At 33.8% G+C, this 13,136-nt stretch overlaps 2 protein-coding genes across 3 annotated transcripts; both read right to left on the bottom strand.

The window, feature by feature from the left end:
* Nucleotides 1–2,133: 2,133 nt before the first annotated feature.
* Dhpr (dihydropteridine reductase) lies at nucleotides 2,134–3,516 on the bottom strand. Its single transcript, XM_076125175.1, has one exon. The coding sequence runs from the start codon at nucleotides 3,218–3,220 to the stop codon at nucleotides 2,516–2,518; it is 705 nt and encodes a 234-aa protein (XP_075981290.1). The 5' UTR covers nucleotides 3,221–3,516; the 3' UTR covers nucleotides 2,134–2,515.
* Nucleotides 3,517–4,241: 725 nt separating this feature from the next.
* Nucleotides 4,242–9,125, bottom strand: LOC142980091 (ninjurin-2-like). 2 transcript variants are annotated; one of them, XM_076125392.1, is made up of 3 exons: nucleotides 8,982–9,125; nucleotides 8,236–8,412; nucleotides 4,242–4,744 (listed from the first exon to the last, which is right to left on the bottom strand). In XM_076125392.1, exons 1-3 carry the CDS (start codon nucleotides 9,027–9,029, stop codon nucleotides 4,553–4,555), a joined length of 417 nt encoding a protein of 138 aa, XP_075981507.1. In that variant the 5' UTR covers nucleotides 9,030–9,125; the 3' UTR covers nucleotides 4,242–4,552. The 2 variants fall into 2 exon arrangements, with proteins under 2 accessions (XP_075981507.1, XP_075981506.1); XM_076125391.1 differs by having other exon boundaries at nucleotides 8,910–9,115.
* Between the last annotated feature and the right edge of the window lie 4,011 nt (nucleotides 9,126–13,136).

Consider the following 13,136-nt stretch of genomic DNA (forward strand, 5'->3'; position numbering starts at 1 on the left):
TCAATGTCGTTTTTGTACATAACCTTTGTCCTAAATAACAACTCCAAAATAAAGCTATCATTTGAAGTCGCTGGCGGTGTAAAAAAACGTCCCGATTATGTGTAAGTATTACACATTAAAATAGCATGATCACACAATAGACAAGAGTGTGTTTCTTAAACCAGAACGTTTTAGCTTTTCATCATAGCTAACTGAATAGACAAGAGAACCGTTTCGAATTAGGTTAGTATGAGAGTAGGTTATTGATTACAATACTTGAAGTTCAAGGGGTTGCTTGACATAATAATTACCAGCGTAAAGCCGGGTACAATAAATACTGACTTGTTAACAGAGATAAATAATTAATTAGAATAGACTTGTTCGCTAGCAACTTGTTGCTAATTTTTTTTATAAGGCGTCGCTTATGATGCTTTTGGGATATTAATATATTATTCGCAGTTTCGTTTAAGTATTAAAATATAAGTGGACTGTAAATATTTATCAGAATTCAATAAACATCAGCTGCGTTGTTCTTGTTTCTTAGGAACCTCCAGCTCGGATCGTGAACTCCTTATCAATACAATTTAAAACTCTTAAAACTTATCTACTTTTAATGATTATATTCAATTTTAAAACAAGTAATTTAATTTATCAATTAACTACGACCGTTACGTATTATTAATTCTTAAATTTATATACCTACTCGCTAAGTACCTACTTACGTCGTTTGTGGGTGCTGTTGACGCAGTTACATAACGAGTTATGTAAAAACCTGTTGTATTTCGCAACTGACTTATTCAGATACAATACATTTCTCTTTTAATCACGGTCTAGATATCTTTATACTTGGAGTGATAAACTCAGCCTAAGTGCTCGCTTTCCAAATAAACTGGGCCCGAAAGTGAAAGCAGGCTTGCATTGAATTATAAAATAATCTGTAACAATAACCAAGTTTATTTACGTAACAATAAACAGTGATACGCTATTGCTTTTAAGTTTTAGAATAATAGTGATACTATTATTTCTTATTAGGATTGTAATGTATACCATCTCGGTAGTATTTTTATGCTTAAGTTAATTCAAAATACGTGGGTCTATCTTAGATAATTTAAAATGAACCTCCCTCCGTAGATTTCCGATAATAGTTTTAACTACGGATCGCCGGAATCAATCCAATGGAATAAAAACCCAACGGTTCCAAGTAGGTACATTCTAGTAAACGCTAATTAATAAGTTTTTCTAGAATCATCCTTTTTATTAATGTAATTTATTAGGATTTTACTTGCCAACTAACCAGCTAAGACCTACAGTTACCTACTAACGATTAATTTATTCCACTGAAGTTGAATGACTGTCGACAAAGCACTGGCAAATAAATTAAGTGCGAACATAGATGCCGTGGGAAAACCATTTTGCACATCGACAACAATTGATAAAAATGATAATTTGTTACTTCAGAACTATGAATTCGTATTTTCCTAATAATTACAAAATTTTAAGTTGTTTTAAAACAGAAAAATAGCATAGCTATGTTTAAAAGCTTTATGTTGTAATAGCTGTCGTAATAATTACGTGTTTAGCATAATCAAGAATATCGGAGCATAGACCAAGGCGAGATCAAGTTCATCCCACAAGTTATTGACCCCACTTGAATAAATATTTTAAACTAAACTTGAAGAAATAAAAATTAATTGCTTTACTTATTCACAACTAAATATTTAAAAGTCAAAACAGGAAAACCATAATTACTATGATACCTGCAAGTTATGGGAAATACCTGTTTCCACACAAACACCAAATGACTGAGTCAATGATTCTGTGTATTTGAGAGGACTTTACTTAGTCCAATAAAAAAAAAGTATATTGAATTTGGTAGGTATTTGCTTTAGAACTTTACATAAGTAACTTTAGAACAAAATTGAAAATGAAACTGGTAAATAGGTTTATTTGTGCCAATTTTCATATTTCAGAAACATGAGAAAAAACCAACAATAGGTTAGTCATTTCATTAAAATAACTAGAAAATGACTTGAATATTGGAGGTAAGTACTTTGTTCATTATCATTCAATAAAATTGTGTAGATAAAACTTGTTGTCACTGACCTCCATAATCAGTAATGAACTATTACATCAGGCGGTTAATTAAAAAACAAGTTCATTGCTCAATATTTTATATTAATAACTTTTAAATATCACATTGATTACACTCTCAATACATTTCTAATGTATATAGACATACATACACCTAAAATAAAGTTCATATTATTGTCCTACAAAGTATTTGAAATGCAAAGGAACAAGACTTCCAAAGTAAGTTTATAAAAGGCCATAACTACTGTATTACATTGGAATATTTAGAAGATTAATTTCAGAGAAATATTAAGTACAGTCACTGTTCTATGTAATTGAAATGCTTCCAAAGTTTAACATTGTATTATTATCTTGAGTATGTAGGTAAAATATGGAATGAACTACAGATCTTTATTTCTTGAGACAACATTCACTTATAACTATTATATTATGAAGATTGGCAAGATTAATGAATGACCAAGTCGGTGACATAGTTTTCAGTGACAAGTGTGACGAGGCTGCCAGTTTTTGGCCTGTCTTCTCCCTTGACCCACTTGTAGAACAGCTCAGCCACGAAGGACAGCGGAGTCCAGGTGCCAAAGTCAGCATTCGGCATCCATTTCCTGTTCATTTCAGTGTCCAGGGTTACTGGCAGAATAGCCACAGCCAGAGCGCCTTCGGGCAAACCTGAGTCTCGGGACCCAAGAGATTTTGTGAGTTGGTGGACTGCAGCCTTAGCCAAACCATAGCCAATCATACCAGGTGTTCCTTCAAGTGCAGCTTTAGCTCCAGTCAGAGCAATGACACCTCCGGGCATCAAGAATCTGGTAGCAACAGTAGCCGCGATTATGGAGCTCCATACAGACTGCCTCCACATTAAGTCTGATTGCTGGCAAAGTTCTTTGGTGGTGTTTCCACCGGCCCATCCGCCGGCTACACAGATCACGGCGTTCACTTTCTCACCATCCAGCACCTTGGTAAGCTCTCTCACGACGACATCCTCCTGCTGTGCCCACGAAGCATCCCTCGGCACCATAACATTGGCATCTGCTTTATCGTTGATGCTCAAGTCAACGTTCGCGACCCACCAGTTGATCGCTTTGAAGTGGTTAACGCACGCAGCTCCCAGAGCGCCTCGCCCGCCGTACACAATAATCCTTCCGGTAGCCATTATAACGTCTTTACACTATCAAGGTGCAGCACCAACTAACCGAAGCCGGACCTCTACAAGTAAAAGTAACGCTAGGTCGCTAGCTACAACTTGCGCGGCGCGGTAACCTCGACAATCACTTTTTGTAGTTTAGTTAATCAAGAGACAATGAAGGACAATATTATCTGTGCTAGTTTTTTATGGAGCAGTGTTGTTGATTCAAACAAAATAAAATATAATATTATGGAATGATTCTTTCGAAACCTTTTCTTAAACTCAAACCGTGACAGATGACTATGTTATGACACCTGTTACTCAGCCCAGTAAGTAACTTTAACACTAAATCAATATTATTCTACACTAGGTCAACTAACTTATTCGACTAAAACCAATTGTAATTTAATTCGACCTGAGTGTAATGATATTAAATTGTAATAAACTCAGCGCTTAGTAAGAGATCATCATTTTTGATCGGAAAACAACTAGGTACCTATATATTTTAAATTCACATATTCTTGTGTAGTAGAAAATAGTAGAAACTTTTAGGCGATTAATATACATTATTGCCAACTCCAAAAAGGTTTTAATGCCGGGAATTCAAATTTAAATATGAACATAAGACGTGGAGTGCGAGTCTATTCTTTGTAACTATGTTTTATAAGTGTGTTTTTAACACAAAAATTTTTGTATTTGAGTTTCGTGGATTATTAAAACGATTTTATCTGATATTCTAGATTAATTTATCTCGGGTAACTGTTTTGCACTTTATGTACAAAACGCGCGAAGTGCTTTGTGCGTTTGAACATAGGCAAACTGCACAGAATTATTTAACTAACATTTTTTATCTGAAACTATAACATGGTATAGATTGACTACCTACATTAATTTTTATTAGTAATTTGTGGTGATAACCAATCTGTGGTCGGGAATATTGGTCGCCTCGCTTGAATATAATTTAGAGAGATGCGCAATGCGCATAGTTTGATTTCAATTAATCATTGTCATTATGTTAATTTAAATACTTAGTACTAGAATGAAACACTTTCTTTAATAGGTGTAGAAAATTTATTTAATCATATCATTACAAACTTTTACCTATTTTACAAAGTATCTCGATCCCTCTTATCACAAATAATAGTTTTTTACCTGAAACATTTTGTAATAAGATGGGATAAGTTTATGCACATCGCTCGATTAATGTTACCTCGTACATTTTCTTATTAATTCATTTAGATACTAACTATAGGTAAATATTGCCTTTATTCTAATATCATTTATAATATATCGATTCTCATTTCTCCATACACCTTAAAAGTAGACATGAAAAATAACGAGCAAAGTGCAATTAGAGGATCACAATGACAATAAGCGTTCATCTAGATCAATTTTCATTGAATAAAATATGCTTATAATAATATTAACTGTGATACTAAATACTTTGAAGACTAAACTGATATTGTTTAGTAACTCGGCTTTCCGGTGATCGGGTTGATAATTAATGTTGCAAATGAAGCTGAGTAACACTGCTACCACTGCCGACATGACCTGGATGAATGAAAAAACAAAGTAAAAATGAAAAAGAAAATAAAAAAACAAAACATCACAATGAAAAACAAAACACAATGATGTAAAAAGCAGAGCTGCAAATGATAAGAAAAAAAAATAAAGACAATGATGCCGTGCTATGAATAAAATAAAAGTATAATACCTACTTAACTATAGCTTAATAATTAATAAACAACCTTAATTGAAATAATCGTGAGTGCATCCTAGTTGGATGCACTCACGATTATTTCAATTTATTATTTCAATTTCGTTATAGGGTCAAAAATTTAGGTGCGAAAGAAGTAAAACTAATTTGTATTTTTATTCATTTGTAGTTACGTACCTAGGTCTAAAAACTAAATGACTAGATATTGCTATTTTTATTGATAGCTGAATAGTTGTGTCATTGCTAACCACGGAGTAATAATTATTTATTCAACTAATAATATACTTAATAGATGTCCCTTGCCTTCAACCTATTTTAAAATTACTGTTTTTTAAACTAGATATTATGTGCCTTACAATTAAATGGCACTTGATAACTAATGGGTTCCATTACCAACTTTAAAGAACAAATCGTATAGACTAGAAGTTTTGTTCCCGAGATAGTCTTGGAGGGAAAGCGCGGGGTCGAGGCCGAACGTCATTTTGATGACGTCACAGAACACTACCCCCGTCATCATCCCTACTGACGTGTGATACAGCCAGTCAGCTATCTTCTTGTGTTTGTGACTCTCTTCACCGTCGATAAACGATATGATCATTGCCAAAACTCCCGCGCTTGCCTGCACCAAGTAAAAGTTTTTATTAAAAAAAAAGAAATAAAAAAAAATATCTCGGGAATAAAACTACGTTTACACAAGCTTACTGTAGGTACATAACAATCATATTATAATTTTAATAGATACATACATAATCGTACGCCTTTTTCCCCTAGGGGTAGGCAGAGAACAAAGAACGCCACTTAGTATGATCCTTAAATAGATGTATGGCACATTTTCGACAAGTGATTTGACTAACACTAAACTTAATTTCTATTTAATTAGATCTAAATTAATTAAGTGAACAGTCCCTAATAAAATGATAGTTAAGTAAGTTACTTACCTACATACATTTTGCGTAATTAGACTAATTATCATACCTGCAGGGTTTCTCTTTGCAAAGGTTACAAGGAAACGATTCAATGTCGGATTTGAAAAACCTCTAATTAGGTAAAGTACTTCTAGCCTCCAACAATAAAATATTCGTAAATGCGGGCTAACCCACTTCAAAGGTAATAGAAAACTTTGACCTCCATAAACTTGATAAGTAGGAAATACAATTTGTCCGACTTTAGTCTAAGGATCGATTTTCCATCGAGAAAATAACTACATGTCGAATAATTTTCACTTTTTGACATATATAATTTAGCCATAAGAATGTATTCGTCGAATTTGTCATTTGTAGTATTTCTTTTGCAAAGAAGCTTTAAATATGAAAACCCTTATCTCTACCCTTCAGCACAGAATAAGAGGTAAGGGAAGACTGATGTACTGATGTCTATGTACTTATAAGACTCACTTCTTTGTTTACAACTGTTACGTTAATTTTTTTTATTTTTGCTACACTTGCGCCATTTTGTAGGGTTTAAACCCTCTAACCCTAGACCATACCAGACCCAAATAGGTAAGGATATCAGTTATTTTGCTTAAATATCATAAACTCTACAGCGCTGTAAGGTTACCCTTTCTTAAATACTCATTATTAATATAATGAAGTCGCTCTAGTATCAACGGATTATTCGAATACTCTATGCCGAAAGCGGAAATTATAATATTAATGACGGATATGACGAATATGAATATAACAATGATATCATTTAAAACTACTGCTGACGGCTGGTCCTCATGATCGTTCAAGTCCAAGCCTCCGATAACCACGAACATTAGTCCAACGAGAAGCTAAAACAAAGTGACAACCATTTCTTTTATACAATTTTGGCCGAATTGCTTACTTAAAAGTGTCTAATTATCTGCAGAGATTAACGCAATCATTCATTTACGTATAATTTCCAAATTAAATTTGCTGAAACTAACAAACAAACGAAAAGATAATTAATTTACCGTCAAATTCAAGAAGTAGAGCCAATAAGAAAAGCTGACAAAAGAAATCTAAGCTCCAAGGATAAATCACTAACAAATGATTATGAATGATCGTGTCAATCACCAAAAACGATCTATGAAACACAATATGAACAATTAACATGTTAACTTAATGAAATAATCATAGTAAACTTTACAGAATATTACAACAAGCTATTTCTACGGGTTCTATTTTCCTATAACAAGAACGTAGTCATTTGTCATAAACTATTTTTAAACAAAAGGCTTTGTCATGCAACGACAAAAGTTTCATTTGAATAATACGATTAACTGCATTGTCATAGCTTCGGTTGACATGCAAACATTTGCAATATCATACCTAACTATTCTATTGATAACTTCATCAATACGTGTAAAGTAAATAATTGTAAATGTAAGTAATTAAACTTGCATGATGGATATAAATCTATCATAGGTAGATAATTGCTGTACCTAGCAATTAAGTCGTCACGACGCATATAGTAACACTTTCCCACTCCCAGCTAGGGTTTAATATTCATAGCTACCTCACGCTGACTATTCCCTATCAATTATACTGCATAAATAGTCCAACAACTTAGTAGAGACTGAGCCTAGCAAGATTTAGGCCTCTTAAATGGTCATAAGTTTATGATTATCCTCGAATCTCGAAACTGTCTTTCATGTCGACGAATAAACGCAATGACTTGCCGAACAACCTAATAGATAATAATAATTAATAAATTATGAGGACCGAGCCACTAATCTTCCGAATTCTGAAATTTGTATTATAGGTACCTACACCACCCGCGAATCTCTCATACAAGACTCTTTACTAAATTGTTAGACCCTAGTGCTAAAGTGCAATAATAGCCAATTGTACGAGTTTCGTAATTAAAATAAGGTTTCCTTAATCTAATTCAAGATATCTAGCAAGCGAAGAATCGAAAGCTGACACAAGAACGTTTAGAACAGTGACGACGAAGGCCGTTGCAGTGGTTGCGTAGTTGATGTTGAGAGCTGATGTCCTGTGCCGCGGCCTGTGGAACATGCAGTCTCGGAGCAGGTTCAGGGAGAGAAGCACGAATCCCATCGCCACCTAGGAAGCCTTTTATGACGCTTGAGGAAGTTTAAGTTTCAAATAACGTGGCACATGCCAACAAGAGGGAAACAAAGATGGGAGTGGTTTTCTACACTCCATAGCATAGCAATGCACTGTCGTTCACAAGGGTGACGACAGTGCATTGCTTTTCAACAGCCAAACAAAATATCTGATTAAAAATCTTATCAGGAAACAATACTTAAGATATACCCTTTTAATTAACCCAGACAATATATCCTGTTACTTACTTCTAAAAACTATACATTTTATGAAAATATTTTGTCTCTCACCTGAAGAACGATGGATATAGAGATGAGCACGACAAGAAGCGTGTAGAACTCGTGCTTAGGTCCCACTTGAAGCACGTACTTGAGTTGGGACGCGTTTGATGTCAGCAGGGCGATGTCCAGCATACCCTGCGCCACTGTCTTCTTCGTCGCATAGCGGTTGGCATCCAGCCCCTTGATCTGAAGATACGTATAAATAAAAATACAGCTCTCTTTGTTTTTTTACAAAATTGTTCGTGGATCGTGCGTTAGTCACACCTTTTCCGTTGGCATTGATCAGAATAGGAAGGAAAGTATTGTGTTAAAATTCTGACAGCAGAATATATTTAATCAGTAGGTTTACATTATCACAAATAGGCGCCATGTTCTTTGTCTACAAAGAAATTCACTCTGATTGTTATTCAAGTTCTACGCGAAGTAGAGCGCACATGTCAAGGATAAATAAATCGGCACTAGAATACCTTTTCTAAGGCAATCAATGATTCATATCTTATGAAAAACATTGTTATGTAGATCAATATATCACTATTTGTTACAAAGACAGCTAGATAGACATCGATACCCTTTGTTAAACAAAACAACGCACAAAAGACATACAATACATTAGTGAATTAACTTAAGATACATTATTTAAATGTGAATCCTTAATGTTATTGTGCGATACAAAATATATTTACTTCATCGCAGACGATGTCAGTAGGAGCATCCTGTTCCTTAAAAACGACTTCGTCCCTAGTGTCCACACTCACTTGCTGATCACTCCCAGTACTCCCACCATCTTTAGTGCCCTCTTCCATCTTCAGTGTGTAAACGCTTAACACAATACGATCAATTTTGAAGTGCTACTGAGATCGCGCGCGAATGCCAACTGTTACGTCTTACAAGAAACGTTAGTGAGAAACCGTGCTTTATTTGGTATTTCCTTTAAACAAGGCCAGATGAATGAAGTATCATTATGTGCATTTTAATTCTATCTTAAGAGATATTGCTGCTAACAGGGATATTAACAATCAATCATTGTTATTGATCTGTGCTGTGAAATCGATTAGCGAGCTAGCTACCAAAGTATTAGTTTCCCGATTTTCGAATAATTTAGCAGATAGGTAAACGGTTTTGAACGTAGTTTCATCGTTAGATATTCAATCGATGGTGACAAAACCTACTATTAACTACTCATTTATTTAAGGTCGCGGCTAGACAATTTTAGAAATGACCTTTAAGATCGATTAACAGACCTTTTCCCTAGAAACGCATAAATCAATAATTCGTAATAAAATTTGCAGAGCAGTGATTCCCTCAATTGGATATAATCAGCAAAACATACAAAACAAGTGTTAGTATTCATACTAGGTACTTGTTAATTACTCTACCATACGCAACTTAAATAAAAATGTCTTTAGAATCTGATCGCAAAGATAACATCAAAAAACAAACGAACAGACGGGCTGATAAACTCTACAGCAGCGACGAATTTGGACACCCATCATGATAAAAATCTGCATGTTGTTTAAAATGATGGTATTCTCATAAAACTGCACTAAACAATGAACACAGGTCAGTGGCCGAGGCTTCAGATACAAACGGAAGCACACTCGGCACGCAGTTTCATCGCATCCTCAACACAAGGTTGTAATTATACTACCTACTAATTTAGCCTTATTATTTCGTACTTTAAACAATTAACAACAAAGTAATTATAAAATGAAGAAAATCTCACATTAGGTTCACGAACAACAAGTAAAATTTATTGAGGAAGTTAATTATGAAGCAATAGATAAATATTTTCTAATCACGCAACTTAAAAATGCTAAAAAAATATAAAATACTAACCCCATTTCTCAGTCCTGTTGGTAAAATAGCAGCCATTGTTATAAACAAACTTCAATTGGCACTATCAACTTTTAAATACCATAATTTACTTTTTTTTATTGTATTTTGATGTTTTTTTACGGTGGAAACTGTCAATGGTTCGGCGTTTTGTCGAAGAATAGTAAAATCGATGTCGTTACCTGACAACGGTAAACACAACAACTATTGAAAGTACACAACTATCTAACAATGACGTGTTTACAAGGAAATATAAAACTTTAGTATGATTTAATTGAAGGCTAAACTACTGATTTTACTAATTTTATACGAGGTTTCTACTCAATTTGCGTAAGAAATAAAGGCACAATATGTGCTTGAAGAAAACTGAAGAAAAATGCTAGCAGCATAATATTATATTAAAGAACGTTTAGCATAAAATTCTGAATGAAGTCAGTAAAAACAACAACACTAAGGTCCTAAGTTTCTAACTCGCCACACATTTAACGCACGTAAAGCGCACGCACCCATTAAATGTTATGAGAGGAATTCCAAACCTTTGCCATAAATTCCCATAATGCTTAGCAACGTAGAATAGAATTCGTAGTCCAAGGAACTCTGCTTTTCTTCAAATAGCAAATTATTTTATTTTGAATACAATAAAATATCTAAGTAACGGACTTAAGTCAAGGTAATAAGTAAAGTTACCTGTGAAATGAAACGAAAATTAGATGAAAACTGAATAGTCAGATAGAGAATTATCAGCTCAAGAATCTATACTTACTTGAGCCCCTTTTAGAGACTAAACTTAGCATAGGTGTCAATTTATGAAGACTAAGGTTTATCTTCTTTCAATTTAAACCATAAGTACCTACCTGATATTACTAAGGATTAACGTGATCATTACCTTGTGTTTGCTTGTCTTTTTGGCACAAGTTTCATTAATTACTTACCGGTACATAAAATGAAGACCCGATGTCCGATTTTTTTTCCTGTTTTTATACGATCGTGACAAAGACTTGAATTGCATACTTTATTAAATCATAGGATCATTGGTGTAGGTCAGAAGCAATTTTTTATTAATTTGACATTTGTTAAATTGCAAAGGTCAGGTAACTCGCCTTGTAGAAATATTAATTGTCTACGCCAAAATGAATTTTAACTTGCAATTTAATAGCAATTCTTGCCACAGATATAACATCGGAATATTAAGTCCCAAAAATGTGGGCCACAATAGAAATAAATATTTAACCCATGAGAAAATCGAACCTATAAACCATGCGCGCAATGGCAGCGACGTGGTGACCGCCTGAACCACAACTTCACAGACATCCGTTGATTACAACCGTATAAGGTTTTTAATAAGAGCAAACAACCAAAATACTTTCAGCCAATTAAATAACATGTAACATCTACATGTTATTGTAACACCTCCATTTAACTACTACGTTTTACAAGATTAAGAATATACAAAACCGTTGTTTCCGCTCACGCTATGTCGCTCTAATTAAATATGTAGGGCGTTGTTAGCGTTGTTTAATTTATAATTACTTTATTGGACATTTTAGTTACATTTCACGATAACGTCTACCGGAATTCCGGCGGGTATCTATCGGTTAGATAAATTCATAAACTTATAAATAAACAAATCAGAAATAGATTGAGTACCCAACTCTTCAATCATTACTCCTGGCAGGGGCTCTACCAGAGAGGCAGAGAGCCAGAGACTACATACTCTGCCAGTGTACATTCTGTCCTTCGTGTTACAAGCTCTTCTTAGTTTGGAATCAAATGACCGAGTGTGAGTTGTCAAATGATATTTATTAATTTTATTTTACGTTTGTAAAAGTCTGCGAAAGCAATTCTGAATGCGAGAGTTTAGTATTTGTAAGAAAATAAATTCAGCATGTAGGTATGCTAATCCCTTCCTGTATCCCTATCTATAGCGACTCGCCTAGCAAAGGAAAGATGTTTATTAATATAGAATATCAAGTAGTTTGATTTAAGTATATAAGGATATAAACAATACCTAGTTTACCTCAAATAAAAGACCTTAAGTTATTATACACTACCGCTTTATGCTAATCACTAAACACATCGAATGATTATCTACCTAAGTAGGTAGGTACTATTTTTCCATACTTGCCAAGTGCCCATGTTTAAGGGAATGGTCAATGCCTTTAGTTAGCAACAACTTATCTTATAAGATATCTATCAAACTTAATATGTCATGATAATAAAAATGTTGCAATATCGCTACCATTTTATGAAATCAACCTAGTTTGATTCGCCGACTAAACTTCCTTTTTAATCTAAAATATATTTATTTAAAAAAAGCCCAGTTGAAATTAGGGAGCTATTGTGTGATATAGGAAATTATCTAATCTAAATATATCAGTATAATAAATTTGAAATTTCAGTCTTTCGTAATGATCCATCACCAGTGATCGACTACTTACTGATCTATAAATGTTAAGTTGCCCAGAGTTTCTTGAGTTTCAAAAGAAACAACAGTGGGTTTTAATAAACCTATTTCATCAAGTCAGATTTATTTAATTACCGCTGATGGTTACATGGTTACTTTAGATTAAAGTTACTACTCACATGGTTATTTTCTAAATTAGTTACTTTCGATATGTAAGTTACTTTTAGAACTCTTCCGAAGAATTTTATTTAAGTAGGTACCAAAGCAAATGTGTAAGATAAAACTATAGGTTCCTAATATCTATCTAGGAAAGCTATTTTATTAAATCTTCGAAATTAAAGATCATACGTATATGTTTTAATGGATTAGGATAGATAAAATGTTGGACATTAGTAGACTGTCGTTCTGAAGAGAGCGCCGTAACATTTTAAAAACACCGCTGCATTACTTAAGCGATTTTCTCATTCCAGTGTTGTATACTTATTTAGAGTAACTTTGTTATGGTTTTAAGCCAACGTTATTATCTCAAAAAATGCTTCATGCTTGGAGTTTAAATATTTGACTATTTATAATACGACTTTACATTAGAATTTAGTACTAATTAATTTCTAAAGATTGTTAAGAATTTCATAAAATGAAACGTGCGCGCGCTCCGCCCGCCCGATTTCGCGTC

The sequence above is a fragment of the Anticarsia gemmatalis genome, chromosome 17 (genome assembly GCF_050436995.1).
Source record: "Anticarsia gemmatalis isolate Benzon Research Colony breed Stoneville strain chromosome 17, ilAntGemm2 primary, whole genome shotgun sequence".
NCBI lineage: Eukaryota > Metazoa > Arthropoda > Insecta > Lepidoptera > Erebidae > Anticarsia > Anticarsia gemmatalis.